This window comes from Eptesicus fuscus, chromosome 3 (genome assembly GCF_027574615.1).
Source record: "Eptesicus fuscus isolate TK198812 chromosome 3, DD_ASM_mEF_20220401, whole genome shotgun sequence".
In the NCBI taxonomy this organism is placed as follows: Eukaryota; Metazoa; Chordata; class Mammalia; order Chiroptera; family Vespertilionidae; genus Eptesicus; species Eptesicus fuscus.
In genome coordinates, this window is record NC_072475.1 from 103,814,756 (window position 1) to 103,833,801 (window position 19,046).

Here is a 19,046-nt window from a genome sequence, read left to right on the forward strand (position 1 = left end):
TGGCATATTTGAAACAATAATTAGTTATAATATTCAAAGATTTCATTGTTGTAGCTAACCAAAACTGACATTTTGTTCCATTTCTTAGGCAATTAAGTTGGAATATTCAAGGTTGGTTAGATTGGCCCAAGAAGATACCCCACCAGAAACAGATTATCGTCTACATCACATAGTGGTCTACTTTATCCAGAACCAGGCGCCAAAGAAAATCATTGAGAAAACATTGCTGGAACAATTTGGAGATAGAAATCTGAGTTTTGATGAAAGGTAATTTAAAAATACAAAATACCTTATTCATAGGCTCAAATTGTTCTTATCTTTTGTAGTTCCCAATGCTAGTTTTGCATGTTTATTTTACACATACACTAAGACATTTCAATAAATACAGCACAAAATCTGACTTTACTTAATTTGAACAGTTGCTTTGTAATTTTACCTAGAGATTATAATCATGACCTTTAAAAGCTTGAACTGAAAATAACTCATCGTTTTCATACATTGCAGTTGTGAACCAAGATACTGAGCTAAGCAATATAATGATACACAGAAGAGTATACTGTAATCACTGCTTTGTGAGAGTTAATATTTTAAAGATAAAAATTTTTCAACCTTTATACTAAAGGATATTTGGAGTCAGATAATTGGTTAAATTAATTTTGGTTTATCAAAAAATGTTTTCTCTTAGAAGTTCCTATAAAATTATTTACTAATATTAAAATTTTAAATTTAATATAGTGAGAATGAATACTGTTAAAAAAGGACTCAGTTAAAGATAAAAGTATTGGAAGTTATTTTAGAATACAGAAACATTTATGCTGTCTTGGAGTTCATTGTAATTGCATTTTAATTCTGAAATAAGTGATTATCCTTTTATGAAATTTTAAAAATTCTGAATGAAAAAATATGTTTAGCAGACGAGAATATGAGGAGAAATGAACATCTAGTATTAATTCCTGCCTCACCATGTGTCTGAAATTTAGGATTAAGAGAAATAGTACAAGTAAATGGTTTTGAACAATATGTAGTAGACACTGAGTGCTCAGTGAGTGTTGGCTATTTCAGTTTTAATAGTAGAAGTATGGTCATCATTTATTTTGCTATATATGACTACAAAGAGCTCAAAAGTATGATTATGACCCTTATTATCTATCTGTTAATGCACATGTTCCAATAAACATATGCTATTGAATTTGGAGAAGAGATTTATGGAATAACCACATTGACTTTTTATTCTTTTGCAATTTTTTGTCCTGGCAACTGCAGATAGTCAATTTGTTTTAATAACCTAATTTGTGTTGTACTTAAAAGACAGAGTATGTACTAGTATGTGATAACTAAATATAATTTGTAGTGTTTTCTGATCACAAATTTATTGGAATGTTTCCATTCTTCCCTGAAATGATAAGAATGTTTTGGATTCTTTTGTACTATTTGCAAATAATGCTGTTTGGAGAGAAATAAAATTTAATGTATCTTGAGCTTGCCAAATAAATACAAATTATTTTTAAAAGTATATTTTTATCTATGCAATCTTTATTAATAGACTATAATTTAAAAACTATAAGTATAACGTAGTAAATTTGACTTAGAATCATTGATGCTATCTTTTTTATGTACTTTGTAACTATCCAACATTGGTCTCAAAAACAGTAACAGTGGTTTTCATTTATATATGTGTTGTTTAGTTTCATTTATTTAGCACACATTTTTCAGTTTTATGGATTTGGCTTTTGATTTAGGAATATATATATATTTTTTTAAGGTGTCACAACATAATGAAAGTGGCTCAAGCTAAACTTGAAATGATAAGACCTGAAGAAGTAAACTTGGAGGAATATGAGGTAATGTGCTTTTTGAGAGGTCAAACTATAGACTGAGAAATTCTGTGGTTCACAGATCTTGCTTTCATTTTAGCACAGCTAAGCACCTGAGAAAGCAAGGCATGCGGAGTGAAGGCAATACCCACCAAAATTTTTTACAGCTAGCAGATTACAACTTGATTAACAGAACCTGAATTCTTAAATGCTATGGTTTACTGAAACCATGCTGCATTTTTTCCTTTGTTTCACCACATATTTCGGTGATGTTAGAAATTCATTTTAATCATTGAATCCCACATTTATTTGTCATTATTGGATGTCGTGCATGTGAGAGCACACACGAGTACTGAGATTGGGCTTGCAGTAATTTTTATGCACAAAATTCTTTGTCTTAACTTTTGGCTTTAAAATTAATACCTTTTTTTTTTATTCACCAATTCAAATACCTAGTATTTATTCAAACTTTAAATTTATACTATATATGTTATAAATTTTATGTGTATATTATTAAATTTAATATTTATGATACATTATTCATACATGTATTTAACTATATAGTAGTGTATTTTAAAATTTACAAATACACTCAATTTTTAGTTGCTTTCATGAGTGCCTTTGATTAATGTTTGGTCCCATTTACAAACTTAATTATTTTATATTCCCTAGGAGATATATCCATAAACATACTGCAACGTGAGATGTCTGAGATTTTACTGCCTATGTTCTCTAAGATTTTTATGGTTTCATGCCTTACATTTAAGTCCTTTATCCACCTTGAGTTTATTCTTGTGTATGGTGTAAGTTAGTGGTCCAGTTTCATCTTTCTGCATGTGTCTGTCCAGTTTTCCCAACACAATTTTTTGAAGAGACTGTCTTGACTCCATTGTATGCTCTTGTCTCCTTTGTCAAATATTAATTAATCATAATGGTGTGGGTCAATTTCTGGGGTCGGTTCTGATCCATTGGTCTATATGTTTGTTCTTGTGCCAGTACCAGGCTGTTTTGGTTATAAAGGCTTTGTGGTATAGTTTGATATTCGGTATTGTGATCCTTCCTACTTCGTTCTTCTTTCTCAAGATTGCTACAGCTATTTGGGGTCTTTTATGGTTCCGTATGAACTTTTGGAGTATTTGTTCTAGCTCTGTGAAGTATGCCGTTGGTATTTTAATAGGGATTGTGTTGAATCCTGTAGACTGCTTTGGGTAGTATAGACATTTTAATTTAATTATGTTAATTCTTCCCATTTATGAATATGGTATATGCTTCCATTTGTTTGTATCTTCCTCTGTTTCCTTTTTCAATGTCCTATGGTTTTCCAAGCACAGATCTTTTACCTCCTTGGTTAAGTTTATTCCTAGGTAATCTTATTTTTGTTGTTGTTGCAATGGTAAATGGGATTGCTTTTTTAGTTTCTCTTTCTCATAGTTCATTATTGGTGTATAAAAATGACATCAATTTGTGGATATTTATTTTGCATCCTGCTATCTTGCTGCATTCATTTATTAAATCTAGTAGTTTCCTGGTGAACATTCTTGAAGAACAACTAAGGAAGCTTATTCTACTAGTAATCAAGACATACTATCTTAACTATTATGTTTATAATAATATTAGCATAAGAATGGGTATATTAGAATAATAAAGCATAATAGGGAATCTAGGGACATACCCACAAATCAGTGGACACAGGATATATGCTAAAGATGGCAAGCAAATTGGTTGTTAAGTCTGTGTCTGTCCCCAAAATTCAGGTTACAACTTAATTTTAAATTGTGATTTGATTCTGTAGTCCCTCCCCAAGGTTGCTTCATCAGATTGGATTAAGCATATTTTTATTCTGAAAATATCTTGTATGCTTTCTAATTTCAGAGTCATTAACTCTTACAGGTATTCATATAACGTGTTTTTGGATTTCTTACATTTCACATATCTTTGTCTTGCTCTAAGTCAGGGATCAGCAAACATTGGCCTGCAAACCAAATGCAGTTCACCACCTATTTTTATAAATAAGTTTAATTGGAACACAGCCTTTTGTTTGTGTATGTTTCCACACTCTAGTCACATAGTTGACTGCAAATCCTAAAACATTTACTTTCTAGCCTTTTTTAGGGAAAGAGTTTACCAACTCACAACTTCTAAGGCAGTTCTTTAATGACAGTAGAGTAGCAAGAAAGCTAACTTTATACTTGCAAACAAATTTTGGCTTAATTTGTTATTAGAGTTTTTACAAATAATATAAAAATATACCTCAAAACCTTGACATTAAAACGATTAATATTCAGGGAGAATATAGTAGGCCAATAACAGGTCTGTATGTTTCTTTCATTTTCTTATTATAACGTGTATATAAGAGTTTTAACACTTTTATTATCAGTATTTTTTTAAGTTAATCCTATATTGTATTTTAGTTATGGTTTTCCTTGAATCAATTTTTATTAAATAAGAAAAAAATCATGATTTATATAGGATGTCAGTTCTGAGTGTTTTAGTCCTGCTACTTGCCCTGCAATTGGCTTTTAGGAAGTAGGGCAGTGAAATGGTAAATGCATCTATCCTTTTCACTGTGTCTAAGATAAATAGACCATTCACATGCCACATTTAAAGTCAAATTCCACACAAATTGGCAAAAAGTAAACGATCAAATAAACTTCCTATGCTAAGACATGTTTTTTCTTTTAGTTCCTTTAAATTCTGCATCAAATAATAGACTTCAGGCTTTGATTCACATTAGAGTAGGAAATTCATTTACCTCCTACATTCAGTGTGATGTAGATGCAGGGTGGGACAAAAATAGGTTTGCAGTTGTTTATGGAAAATCACACTGTAATTAATAAATAACAATAAAAGAATAAACTCAGTTTCACATACTCAGAACTGTAAACCTACTTTTGCCCCACTCTATATTTTCATGTTGTACTGAGGAATTTTTGAGAGATAACCAGATTGATTATCCTATCTTATATTTCTTCTGTTTTTAATGAGATCTTTGTCATTTAATTTTTCATCAATGTCTAATCATTTTTATTTTCATTATTTTACTAAGAAATAGTCTTTGTCAGAAATTAAAGTCTTCATTTAGCTCTAGTTTATCTAAATTTTGAACCCTTTGCTTCTATTAATTCAAATAGTTATCAGCCCTGGCTGACATGGCTCAGTTGGTTGAGCATCATCCCTTGAATGGAAAGGTAACCGGTTTGATCCTGGGTAGGGCGCATACCAATGTTTCTCTCTCTCTCTAAAATCAAATTTTTAAAAAACCCAAAACGTTATTAGAACAGTGTATTACTTTATGAAGAGTTTTCGTTGTAGTTTTAATATCTTCCTGTATTTACTTTTATATTTTCTTTCACTTACAGGAATGGCATCAGGATTATAGAAAATTCAGGGAAACAACCATGTATCTCATAATTGGACTAGAAAATTTTCAAAGAGAAAGGTAAGGAAAAGTGGACACAGCTGAAAAGAAGAGCTTAATTTTTGTATGTAATTTTATTCAGCTATGATCTTACATATAGAATAGATTTTATTCACAATATATATTTTTAATAAATGTCTTCTTTTATAACAGTTTTAGATTTACAGGGAAATTGCCCAGCTAATAATGTCCCACACAAAATGTATTTTTTGTTTTAAATTAAATCTGTAAGGTTGGTATTAGTGTCTGGTTTTTATAAGCTCTGAAATACCACAGCTGAACTTTAGAATGACATAGGATTAGATAGAAGCCAAAAGTTTGCTGGAGACCAGAAAAGCTGGTAGCCCAGCACATGGAATTCTTTGTATTCCTTAACCTTCGGGCACCTGCCTTTTTAATATTCCTTCTGTCTGAGTCTAATCCTGACATCTACAGCCTTGTTGTAGTTAAGTCTTGATTGTTGTTGGTATCACTGGGAGGAATTGACCTCCAGGCCAGTTGGTTGTGAGGATCAGCTGTGTCTACACCCGGAGAACTTCTGTGCTGGAGACAGCCTTATGAGACAAGACTTGCAAAATTGCAAAAGCCTCTGTGCTCAGCTTGGATGGGGCGGAGCAGACAGTCTTGGCTTCCGTCAGCCCTGCCCTATGAGGCCCCTGGGTCTCAGTGTCCCTCGGTAATCGCTGCAAGCACCTCTGAGAGAAAGCCACCCTCGAGTTTTGCCTGCTGCCAGACAGTCCAGTTTCTCCCCCAATGAATCTGGATTCCCATGTCTCCGTACTCAGCCCTTTGCAGCTCCTCTGCTTCTCCGTGAGCTTTTCTCTTTCCTTCTAGTTGTAGAATTTTCACTCAGCCAGCTCTCCTGTGGTTCTGGATGATGTCCGTTCTGCCTTTTGGTTGTAGTTTTGAAATTGTTGTGTGAGGCAGCAGTTTAGGTGCTTACCTATGCCGCCATCTTGGTTTCTCCTGGTATTTATTTTTATTTTAATTGTTATGAAGAAGAAAGGATCATTATTGATTTATTTACCACTACCAGTTATCCACTAGTTTGCCTTTACTTGTTTCTCTACATATTTCTTAATTCATATATTTTACTGTGAACTTACTTGACTAGTGATTTGTTTTTTAAAATGCTGTATTTTAAATAGTACCAAATTGCAACCAAGTAAAAGGTATTTTGAATTCTTTCTCCCTTTCATTCCCCCTTTCTTTGCCTTCCCTTCCCCATACTGAAGTAATGGAACTATTTCTTTCTTAAATGATAACCTAGACCTTTACTTCTAGTGCTATGATTTCCACCATGGTAGTCACCAGCCATGTGTAACAATTGAAATTAATTAAAACTCTAAAGCTAAAAATTTAGCTCCTCAGTCAGACTAGTCACATTTTGAATGTTCAGTATCTACATGTGGTAACTAAGGTATTGGCCAAGATATAAAACACTTCCTTCTCTACAGAAATTTCTATTGGGCAGTGCTACTCTGTTTGGTGGACAGTGCACAAAGCTTTTATTTTTACACATCACTTTGGATGCGAATTATTAAAGTCCTAATTATTGTGTAGTTTTTAAGATAATTTATGTCACATTGGTCATTGAAATAAAAAACTATTTTGATTAATAGCTCTATTTTATGTTATTACTTTGGTCACAGTTTTATTTCTTTAGTAGAAATATTTAAGTTCATATTAGGACTTCTTAGATTTGTACTGATATGAAAAAAATATTAATATATTATAATTCAATAGAGTGTCTAAGACTAAAATGGCATTTTGCAGCTAAATTAAGCTCCCCAGTGCAATAGCTTTGCTAAGGTCACACAATTAACTAAGAAGAGAAAAATTAAAATAGAACCCCTGTATTCTTGTATAACTTAATAAAATCAGATAAGCACAAAAAGTATTATTCATTTATCTCATTCAGAATTAAAAAGATGAAACTGTCACTTGCCAGCTCTCTGCATAGTATCTAGATCAGCTCTTTTTAGTTAACATCTGTTAAAGGTCTTTATGATATAACTTGGAAATATGTTGAAATTTCATAATTTTCTTATCTCATATAGATATATATATTTGTTCAAGAGTCAATATTCTAGTATAGCAAATGTAAATTAAATTGGAAGGATCAACTGGAAAGTTAGTAATGGTGACAAGTAATGTTTATAGAGTACTGTAAAAAGAAATGTCAGTATTCTCACTTTATGTATAGCAGTTACCATAGCTAGCAGCATATAAAATACTAGAGACCCGGTGCATGAAAATTCATGTACTGGAGGGGGGTCCCTCAGCCTGGCCTGCCCCCTCTCACAGTCTGGGAGCCCTCAGGGGCGGAGGCAATCCGGCGAGCAGTGGAAACTGACACCCCATCACACCTCTGCTGCTGCCATTGCCGGCAGCCCAAGTCTCGGCCGGCCCTGGTTACCTGAGCCTTGGGCATTGGCTAGGCAGATACCATCCAAAGCTTGCCTGCGCCTCGGGCTGGCCCTGAGCAGCTGGGAAGACACCATCCGAGGCTTGTCTGCACCTCAAGCCGGCCCTGGGCAACTGGGGGACTCCAGACGCAGGCACGTGGAGCAGCCGGGCCCGCCTGGGGGCGGGCCCAGCCTTGCCGCGCTTGCCACCCCGGTGGGGCTGAGGGGACTGGGCACCACCATCTTGTGGCTGTGGGTGCCACCACCTTTGAGGGCATGGCAGTCAGTTAGCACATTCCCTCCTTATTGGCTGTGGGTGCCGCCATCTTTGCGATGGTGTAAGGACAATTAGCATATTCCCTCCTTATTGGCTGTGGGTGCCGCCATCTTTGAGGGCATGGCAGTCAGTTAGCATATTCCCTCCTTATTGGCTGGGGGTGCTGCCATCTTTGCAACCGTGGCATGAGGATCAATTAGCATATTCCCTCCTTATTAGATAGGATTTCCAAAAGGTTCTGTCAAACTTTGTTTTTAATGAAAATATAACATTTGAAAGCTATGAATGGCATATTTACTGATGGGTCATTGTCAGTTCTGAGTGGTGAAGGACAATAATGTTTTTAGTAACCATAAGTTTACAGTGGTAGAAGTAAAGATAGAGAGTCCAGCAGGCTACATATTCTATCTTATTCTATCTTAAATAAAAATATGGTAACTGGACTGCTGATTCTTATTCTGATTGAAAACATATTTATAAAACTTTATTTTTTTTCCTTTTTATTGAATTTATTGGAGTGACACTGGTTAACAAAATTCTACAGGTTTCAGGTGCACAATTTTACAACACATCATCTGTACACTGTATTGTTTGTTCACCACCCCAAGTCACGTCTCTATCCATCACCATTTATCCCCCCTATATTCTCCACCACCCCCTCCCCCTGGCAGTCACCACATTGTAGTTGATAAAACATGGAACGAATTGTGCAATTCAATATAAAATTGGAACAAGATCATGACTTCAGGGCTATTCTCAGAGAGATGAGTCAGATCTAAGAGGCCAGATAAGAGTGTCATTCAGGGGAGACCTTTATAACAGGAAATTTAACAGCTATAAAAGAAAAGGTAGATACGCCAGCAAACTACTTCAACTTAGTGACCTAAAACAACACTATTGTTATTATCACTTCTCATAAGTAAAACAAAAATTTTTGCTGAAATTTTGTGCATATTATTTCAGAATAAAGTTTCAAAATCTTAGATTTTCTCAAAAACAAATCCCTAGAAGAAGCTATTTTTAGTAAATGTATAAAATGACATTTTTTTTTTCAGACAGTTTCAGGGTGTAATTTGATTTGTCAGAAATGCATTAATTTCCCAATAATTCTGTGCTTGACCATTGGAATATAGAATTGATAATTTATATCTAAACACATGAAATTATATAATAAGCATTAACACTGATTAGCAGTGTATCCTAGAGTTTTCTTTATAATATTTCACTTTTTAGGATGTTCCATTTTTCTGAATTAATCTATATAAAGATATGTTATGATTGGACAAACTAACACAGTGGACATATCTTAAAATATCTTTAATATTTCAGTTTTACAAATATATATCTGTATGTATTTTTTCCTGTAGCATGTTAGGAGAAGGGTAATTATTTCATAGGCAAATATAACACTCAAACAGTTTTCCTCTCCTCCCTTTATTAACTAGTTTGAACTTCATAATATCTAGATTTAATTAACATAAATTAATATTACTTGTATTAAATATAATACAAGGCTACACTTTCAGCCTTTTACGTTAGTGTTTTCTTTTGTTTCTTTGCATCTTGCTAGGGTTCCCATGTTTTTCTAATCTCCCTTGGATATTCTCCCCACAGCAGGAAGTTTTTCTCAGCAACTATAACTGTGCCTGTGGCATAGAAAAAACCTGACCAAATAGTCACTGAATGAACCAATGATGTGGTTAAAAAACAAAGTAACATTCTTTCTTCAAACAAAAATGACATTCTATTAAAGAAGTAGTTTATTGACTTTCACATGTCTTAGTTTTGAGTCTAAATGAAAGACATCAGAAAAATAAATCCCAAAGCAGACAAAAGAAACTACCTGAATTCATAAATTATGGCCTTTTCTCCCAGGTTTTGTTCGTTTTGTTTTTTTATTTGATTTTTGTATTTCACTTTTGAGACATAACTATCTCGTGGTTTCATATGTGCCTGTTTTTATTTTTTGTTATTTTTATTTTATTTTTTATGCCTGTTTTTTAAAGCAAGGCTCTCAGTCTTCCAGTGCATCAGATGATAGTTTTTATTATAATGTTCTGATAATCAAAATGTGTTTTTTTATTTAAATTGTTTTATAATTATAATTGGCTTTTATATGAAATACTAATGCTGTTTCTTATAATTTTTAAGTTATATAGATTCCTTGCTGTTCCTTATCTGTGCTTATCAGAATAACAAAGAACTCTTGTCCAAAGGCCCATACAGAGGACATGATGAAGAGTTGATATCACATTATAGAAGAGAATGTTTACTTGTAAGTTGAATGTATATAATATTTATTTACTTTATCTTTTTGACTTACATTGAGCAAATTTTGCAGACTCATATATAATTGATTAACTTTATAAACTCTGATGGGATAAGAAGTTGATGATGTCTATAATATGGGTTTACTCCCTTAAGATGGGAGAATAGACTCGATTCTTTGTCCCTTCATTTTTAAAAAATATATATATTTTATTGATTTTTTTACAGAGAGGAAGAGAGAGGGATACAGAGTTAGAAACATTGATGAGAGAGAAACATCGATCAGCTGCCTCCTGCACACCTCCTATTGGGGATGTGCCCGCAACCAAGGTACATGCCCTTGACCAGAATCGAGCCTGGGACCTTTCAGTCCGCAGGCCGACGCTCTATCCACTGAGCCAAACCGGTTAGGGCTATCCCTTCTTTTTTATGGATCCTAAGTATTGCATGTGATAAACCATAAATGTTTTTAAAATGGGATCAGAATGATTACATTTTTAAATTTAGATTTCTTCATCACTCTACCACTCCCTTTTTTGGTGGGAAAGGAGAGGCTGCATAGAATTTGAGTAATTAGTACTTAAGCCTCTCTCCTAGCTAAAGATAAATTGCACTAGGATGATATAAGTTTTATGTGTGTCTGTATGAGAAATTTAACAGCAAAGATGTGGGCTCCTTGCTCCCTCTGTCCCCTGGCTTTGCCGACTGGTTAACCCTTTGCACTCACTTGCTTTTTTCTCGATTCCTGCTACCGATGCTAACCGTGTCGAGTCACACTCGACATCTGAGTGCAAAAGGTTAAGCGTCATCTTGGGTCGCTGGGCCCCCCTGAGTCCATCTTCTGTACTGGGAGACTGCACTCCAGAGCCTGCAGAGGAGCCCACCACTACAAAACAAAAACAAAAGTCTTCTTTAGAGTCAAAAGAAAACTTCAAAGTAACACCACAGAATACTTGTTTAGGAGCCCTATGGCAAAAACTATAGTATATATTTCTAGGCTTCTCTAGATTTTCTATCTCGTCTTAAAAACTTGGCTAAAATACAAATGTTATTTTTACACATGAAGGTGACACTTGTGCCCCAGCAGGAGTGGGACATGCCCTTAGAGGTATATGTAGGTGTGCTGATCTGTGCAGAACAGCCCATTTAAGATGATATGGTAACCAGAATGCAGGTTGCAACTTAAAGAAGGGTTTTGGTGTAGCGCGGAATGGGGAGAGCACTTATCTTGCTTTCCTGCTTTTCCTACAGAGCCTTTAGCTTCTGCCATCTTTGCTTTAGGTCGCAACTTGAACCTGGGAAAACTGCAGAGTTTAGAGTTTTCTAAGCCATAGAAAAAGGAATTAATTTCAATGAAGGGGGGAAAGGCAGCTGCACTACTTTATTTAAAAGCATAATCACATGAAAACCAGTCATTTTCTATTATACAAAGTGTTCTGAGGCTGTTCTTACCATAGACCAAGGTATCTGAGGTCTTCCTTAGTGGTATCATTAAGAATATCAGAAAGTGTGTAACCTTCTTTAACAGTCTGAAATAAAGACAAATACATAGGAGGTAAGCATCCTATCTAATAAAAGGGTAATATGCAAATTAACTGTCACTCCAACACGCAAGATGGCTGCCCCCATGTGGACACAAGATGGCTGCCACAAAATGGCCAGCAGGGGAGGGCAGTTGTGGGTGATCGGGCCTGCAGGGGAGGGCAGTTGGTTGGGACCAGGCCTGCAGGGGAAGGCAGTTAGGGGTGACCAGGCCGGCAGAGGAGGGCAGTTGTGGGTGATCGGGCCTGCAGGGGAGGGCAGTTGGGGGGGACCAGGCCTGCAGGGAGGGCAATTAGGGGTGAGCAGGCTGGTAAGGGAGGACAGTTAGGGGTGACTAGGCCTGCAGGGGAGGGCAGTTGGGGGTACCAGCCCTGCAGGGGAGGGCAGTTGGTTCTACCAGGCCTGCAGGGGAGGGCAGTTTGGGGTGACCAGGCCTGCAGGGGAGGGCAATTAGGGGTGACCAAGCTGGCAAGGGAGGGCAGTTAGGGGTGACCAGGTTGGCATGGGAGGGCAATTAAGGGCAATCGGGCCGGCAGGGTAGTGATTAGGGTGTGATCAGGCTGGCAGCAGAAGCTGTTAGGGGCAATTAGGCAGGAAGGCAGGCAAGCGGTTGGGAGCCAGCAGTCCTGGATTGTGAGAGGGATGTCTGACTGCCCGTTTAAATGGGCAGTCGGACATCCCTCTCGGGGTCCCAGATTGGAGAGGGTGCAGGCTGGGCTAAGCGACACTTACCCGCCCTCCGCTCCCCCGTGCACGAATTTCATGCAACGGGCCTCTAGTCTTTGTAATAAAAGCATAGGATTGTTTTGGGGGGTATAAATTTACCTTTTCAATAGTATTTGCATCTGTTCCTTGCATTTGCAACCAGTCTACAAGCTCTTGATATGTTCTGTGCCCACAAGACAATTCTGGGTTCTCTGTAGTAATTATAAGTTTGTTTTATTGTATATTGATGGGTAACAATAAAACTTCAATAGTGACAAGGAAATAAACTATTCCAGAATGTAAAAAAAAAGAAAAAGAAATAATATAATCTTTGTATTTGGAATTCAGCTTAAAACTATAGTTATTTAAAATCATATTTATCATGCTATAAACATAAGATTTTAAACATAAGCCCTTAAATATTATAGCTCTTATTTTACCTGGATTCCTTATCAATCTCTTATGTCTATATTTCTTATCCATAAGGATTTCTCAGTTCTACTAGGTTAGGGGTCAGCATACTTGGCCTGTACTCCAGCCTGTCACTTGTTTTTGTAAACTTTCATTTGAAACATAACCATACTCATTTATAATTCATATGTGGCTGCCTTTGTAAGACAATGGCATGGCTGAGTAATTGCAGCAGAAACAATATGGCCTCAAAGCCTAAAATATTTCCTGTCTTGTTCTTCACAGAAAAAACTTACCAGTCCCTGTACCACATTGTAAGCTCCATGAGAGTTTTCTGTATTAATCACTTAAGTACTTCTGCATCTAGAACAGTTTCTGGCACATGCCATGAACTCAGTAAGAATTTTTTGAAGGGATAAATGAATTCATTGTTTACTTTTATATTTTGTACCAAGGAATATAGCTTTTCTTCTTCAGTTGACATTTATAGAGACATGATAAAGAGTTTTTCAAAATTAATAAGGCGTTTGAATTTCTTTTCAAAATTATTTTGAGTGCTTATTAAATTTTAGTATTGGGGGAAGTTCATCCCTGGAGAATAAATAAAAATTGGCCCCTGTATTGATGATCAATATAAGCTAAACACAAATTTTAAAAGCGTGACAACAATATTTTCCCTACTACTTTTTCCTTTTATTTCTGTTGTTATACACATAGCTTTTTCTAAGAGATTGCCCATGCTAGAATAGCTTGAGATTATTTTTCCTGGTTGCCATTAGTTCTAATAACGTTTGTGAACATACTCATTCTATCATCTTCAGTATTTACACTTACAGGTATTTTATTACATTAAAAAATAAACCTGTTCTTTTTCTCATTGCATTAAGAAATTAAATGAGCAAGCTGCAGAACTGTTTGAATCTGGAGAGGATCGAGAAGTAAACAATGGTCTGATTATTATGAATGAGTTTATTGTCCCATTTTTGCCCTTATTATTGGTGGATGAAATGGAAGAGAAAGATATACTCGCTGTGGAAGATATGAGAAATCGATGGTGCTCTTATCTTGGACAAGAAATGGAATGTAAGTTTAAATAATGCTAATGGACACCTGAGTTGGTTGGAATTAAAAGCAGTTAGAATTAATGTTATTTATTTGTATCATTTTTTATATTCTATAATATTCACATTACTTTTTTCTTATTTACAAACTAAGCTATGAACTGTCATTTATATTTTTATCTCTTCCCTCAAGATGATAATTATTTTGTATATTTTAAAATGAATCATCAACTGGCCACTACAAGTTAATAAATTATCTTAAAGATAATTTCACTCGCTCTCTATCTTTAGTTACCTCTAATTGTTTCTATTTGCAGCAAACCTCCAAGAGAAGCTGACAGATTTTCTGCCAAAACTACTCGATTGTTCTACGGAGATTAAAGGTTTCCAGGAGCCACCAAAGTTACCTTCGTATTCTACACTTGAACTGTGCGAGAGATTTGCCCGAATCATGTTGTCCCTCAGTCGAACTCCTGCTGATGGAAGATAAACAGCACACACTTTCCCTAAACACACTGTGTAAACTTTTTTTTCAGTTCTTAACCCTTGCCTTCCTGTCACAGGGTTTGCTTGTTGCTGCTATAGTTTTTAACCTTTTTTTATTTTAATGACTTCAAAATACAAAATGACTATACAGACTTTAGCTGGACTGCAAACAATAAAGCTGGGAATCGCATGGCTCTCAGACTTTTTCTTAGCCAGATCTCATGTATAATTACAAATCTGATTGATCTTATCATTGAAAAACCATGTTTTTGCCACCTTTCTCTTACAGTATTACTGCTTTTATCTTTATCTACATTGTTCCATTGAGTCTGGATCCTTCCATGACTGCAGCCGTTTAAGTGTTCAACACTGTGTACGATACATAACATTTGGTAGCTTGTAAATGGAATTAAAGAATAAAGTTTTATTTATGGCTACCTATGTGTTTGTAAGCAGGTATATTGTATATTATAATGTGTGTTATTTTAGTTTTATAAATGAATTTTGGGGATTAAGAGTGGGTGATGAGTAGATTAATAGACTTTTTATTTTGCTCTAATGTTAGCACATTGGAAACTTACTAAATATTTGACACTTAAATATCTATATATCTATCTATCTATATCTATAGATAGATAGATATAGATATATAGATATATAGATATTTTTTTACTAAGTAGTTAAACTTAATATGGCACCTAAACTTGTTCTGAATTCAAATCAGGTTTTCACTGAAGTGAGTGACTAAGTCAACCACACTGAAACTTTTAACCTTTCTTAGATTAACCTTTTATTTTTTTTATGTATTTACAAATAATATAGCAAGGTGATTATTTCAAAAGATACCAGAAAATATACTTGAATAAGGGCTATTTAATAGTGAAACTTATAAGAAATATGTATATGTATACATAATACATACACACATATTCTTCATAGTGGAAGACAATGTTTTGCATTACAGAATCATTCTATTTTTTGTAAATTGTATACTACTTTAATTGAAAATGTTCTCTGCTAATCAGTGCTGTGAAATGAAGTTGCTATTGTTGACCTAGAATTTATGAGTATCTGACCTGCTTTTATTTACCACCTTTTCAATAAGGAAGAAGCTGTGGAACATTTTATAGATGGAACTTCTGTTTAAGATTAATGAAGTAACATTGTGAATCAAAATCAATGCTTTAAAGGTAATCATGTTACCAACAACCTATTTTTGAATTTACAAAATTTCTTTATGAACAATACTTTGTTAGCTTAGTAAAATGTATCATTATACTGCGTGTATGTTTGTTATGGCACCGCCGAAAGTGCTCTGTGTAAGTGCCTCTCAGGAAAGATCCTGGACAGAGGAGGAAAGGGGAATATTAAGTTGTTCTAGGATGCTCCTTACAAAGGTGTCAGCATGCTGCTAAGGCATTAATGACAAGGCCCTGGTACTGTTTCTGTTGTCAGTGTAGGTTTTGCATATCGTAGCTATCCAAATGTGTTTTGATTCAGATTTTATATTCTCCATTAAGCAGAATCTGTGTTCTGCATTGGTTATCAAGTTCTGTCAAAGCCTCAGAAACTTTATATGTATTATCTAAGCTTTTCTAAATTATCTGCAGTATTTTATGATATTCTACCATAATGGTAAAGTGATCTGTGTTTATGTGTCTAACTGACTACTGAGACACAACACACTCAAAACACCATGTGGAAATTTCTCCTTTTATAACCAACATCCAGAGAATCATATGTGGCTCTTGTGCCGAAGGTAAGTTTTATTATATTTGCTTTGTACTTAAAAGCCGGTTTATTTATTCCTAGTAATGAACCTGAAGCACTTATTTACAGAAGTGACCTTTTTCAAGAACTGGAGAAATTACTTGTTTTTATATCGCCTTTAATCTTTAGGTCAGCAAAATTTCCTTACCTTATTTACTGGGTTAAATATAATTTATAGGCAATAATTTAAAACTTGGAACTTCATAAAACTGTTGTCTGTGGCAGATTTTACTTTATTTAAATGACTCTTATTTTAATTACTATACTCCTCCCCACTCCCCAAAAAGTATGTTTTGCAATGATACAAGGCAGAATTCGAACAGATAGAACTTAAGACTTGTAGGAATTTCTTATAAACACAGGGCGTAGGGAGGCTGTGATCATGAGTGAACCTATGAGGCCCCGCTAATACTTTCCCGATTCATTAAAATACTATAATGACCATACACTGAATCAGTTCTCAAACCGTGATCTCAGACCAGCAGCTTCAGCAACGTCTGGGAACATGTAGAACTGGAAATCCGTGAGTCCCACACCAGACTCCCGATTCAGAAGCTCCTCGAGTGACCTGTGTTTTAACAAGTCCTTCAGATGATTCTGATCTGCTCATCTGAGACCACAGCACCTCAAGTCGATGCTTTTTAATTTCCATTTACTTGGAATCCCCTGTGTGTGGAAAGATTTTCATATTTCCCTCACTTGTAATTTCAAGGACATGACTAAAAATGATTTTGCTTAGTTTTAGGTTAAGGTGGATTTAAATGTGGCTTAAAAAACACATTTATTTTCTCACAGTTCTGGAGTCTGGAAGTCCAAAATCAAGGTGTTGACAGGTTTAGTTTCTCTTGGGGCCTCTCCATGGCTTGTAGACAGCCTTCTCTCTTTGTGCACGCACATATCTCTGGGGTCCCTCTTCTTATAAGGATACCCTTCTCATATTGGATTAGAGCCCCACCCTCATTTAATCTTAATTGCATCTGGAGATAAAGCCTTTAAAGAGGTAGTCACATTGTGGGTAAGAGCTTCAACGCATGACTTTGGCGGGGGGCAGGGAAAATACAATTTAGTCCATAGCAATATGTGATGACCCAGTTCATATCTCCTTTCCAAAAACAGAAGTACGATTTTCAGCCTGAACATTATAGTTCTATTCTTACATCTGCTTTTTTGTTTTCTAACTTTAATTTCTCTGAAACCTATAGTAGATATAGCAGATCAATTAGAAAGTGCTCACAAAGCATTCATCTAATCAGTGTTTTTATTGAACAAACCTTTGCCAAATGAATGCAGCAGTCCATGTTGACTGGTCCTTGTTCATGTGTTTATTTCATCAGGTTTACTTAACATTGTGTCACGGGCCTGTTTCTGTTTTGCTAGTGTTTTTGTTCTTACCTACTTCCCATCCCTTTTTTATTCCACCCCCACCCTGGAGGTACTGTTGTTAATCATTGTGGCCACATATTTTCCATGTTTGCATAATGTTATACAGTGTAGACACATAAGCAGTATTGGGTTTTTTGGGAGGGGGATGGAATGTCTTTACAGAAATGAGATACCATCTACTTTCTCCTTCCCCCTCCAGTCCACCTTTTTCTAATTAGCTTTGATAGAGGTGACAACAATAATCTATATATAAAAGCCTATGTGACTGTTACCCCAGGATGACCGGTCGCTATGACACGCACTGACCACCAGGGGGCAGAAGCTCAACGCAGGAGCTGCCCCCTGGTGGTCAGTGCACTCCTACAGCCAACCTCCCTTGGCTGATGGCCAGTCAACCTCCCACGGTCCCTTCCCCCACACGAATTCACACACTAGGCCTCTAGTCAAATAATAAATAATTCACTAATAAAAGTTAAATGAGGCATGAGTGACAGACTATCTACACAATTGAATACAAACATGCACACGCACCAGAATTTCAAAAATCCTTATTCATTCCATACACAATTCTTCTCAATGACTCTTTCAAACCTTCACTACCATCCTCAGCCTCCTACCCAACGTCAGCTCCAGGAAGAATGGGATAATGTTTCCTTTGCCTTACTAAGACAATTGGGGACATTGGGTAGGATCTTCCCCTTCAGATTTCTCCTCTAAACCTGTAAGTTTAGACAACCAGGATTTAATAGGGTATGGACATTATTGAAAATCCAATGTTATGAGATAAATATAAATTAAATGTATAAAATGAACTTATAAATTTAAATTACATCCATTATTTTGGGACAAAATTTTTTAAAAGTTCATTTTTTTTTTTTTTTTTTTTTTGCCTTGTACTAGCCCAAGCATGTCAAACTCATGGCCCGTGGGCCGCATGCAGCCCACAACAAATATTTTTGCAGACCAGCAAATATAACAGTATGTAAGGAACGTTTTAATAAAAATTTCATAACTTGATTCCTACAATATCATTATGCATAATTATTAATAACAAACTACAACATTCACTAATGACTGATTACTGTAATCTTGTTGCATTCATTTCCCTTACGAACCTTAAGATGCGCACCATTTCTCTCCACTGATACCAGCAGCGAATATTTTAGCAGCCAATTGCTATGTTATTAGTCTTGAACTCACTTGTTTGGTGTGCGCAACAGGAAATATTTCACTTTTGGAGAACAAGAAAATAGATTTATTTGTGTTATGCTTATTAATTTGTGCTGTTCTTCAGTGTCTAGTAAGTTAATGGTCAAGAAAAAAATACTAATTTTTATTAAAATGTTCTGTTATGTTAATGATTACTCATTTATTTCAGCCCTTTGTATTCAGCATGTCTCTATCGAAATAACCTACATTTCTGTGAAAATTTAAGCTTTTTTTTTTGCGGCCACATACACTTACACCTTGTTTATTTGGCCCGTGTTAGCCTTTGAGTTTGAC

The 19,046-nt window shown here is 35.4% G+C and overlaps 1 protein-coding gene across 5 annotated transcripts in view; it reads left to right on the forward strand.

The window, feature by feature from the left end:
* USP25 (ubiquitin specific peptidase 25) overlaps window positions 1-14,827 on the forward strand; it is a 194,366-nt gene extending 179,539 nt beyond the window's left edge. For 4 of the 5 annotated variants that reach the window (XM_054714077.1, XM_054714078.1, XM_054714079.1 and 1 more), the window contains 6 exons: window positions 89-267; window positions 1,763-1,841; window positions 5,174-5,253; window positions 10,069-10,192; window positions 13,731-13,926; window positions 14,222-14,827. In XM_054714077.1, the coding sequence (XP_054570052.1) occupies window positions 89-267; window positions 1,763-1,841; window positions 5,174-5,253; window positions 10,069-10,192; window positions 13,731-13,926; window positions 14,222-14,394 (831 nt within the window). In that variant the 3' untranslated portion in view covers window positions 14,395-14,827. Of the gene's footprint in view, window positions 1-88; window positions 268-1,762; window positions 1,842-5,173; window positions 5,254-10,068; window positions 10,193-13,730; window positions 13,927-14,221 lie in introns of those variants that run through there. The other variant, XM_054714081.1, reaches the window with a different exon arrangement.
* The last annotated feature ends 4,219 nt before the right edge of the window (window positions 14,828-19,046 follow it).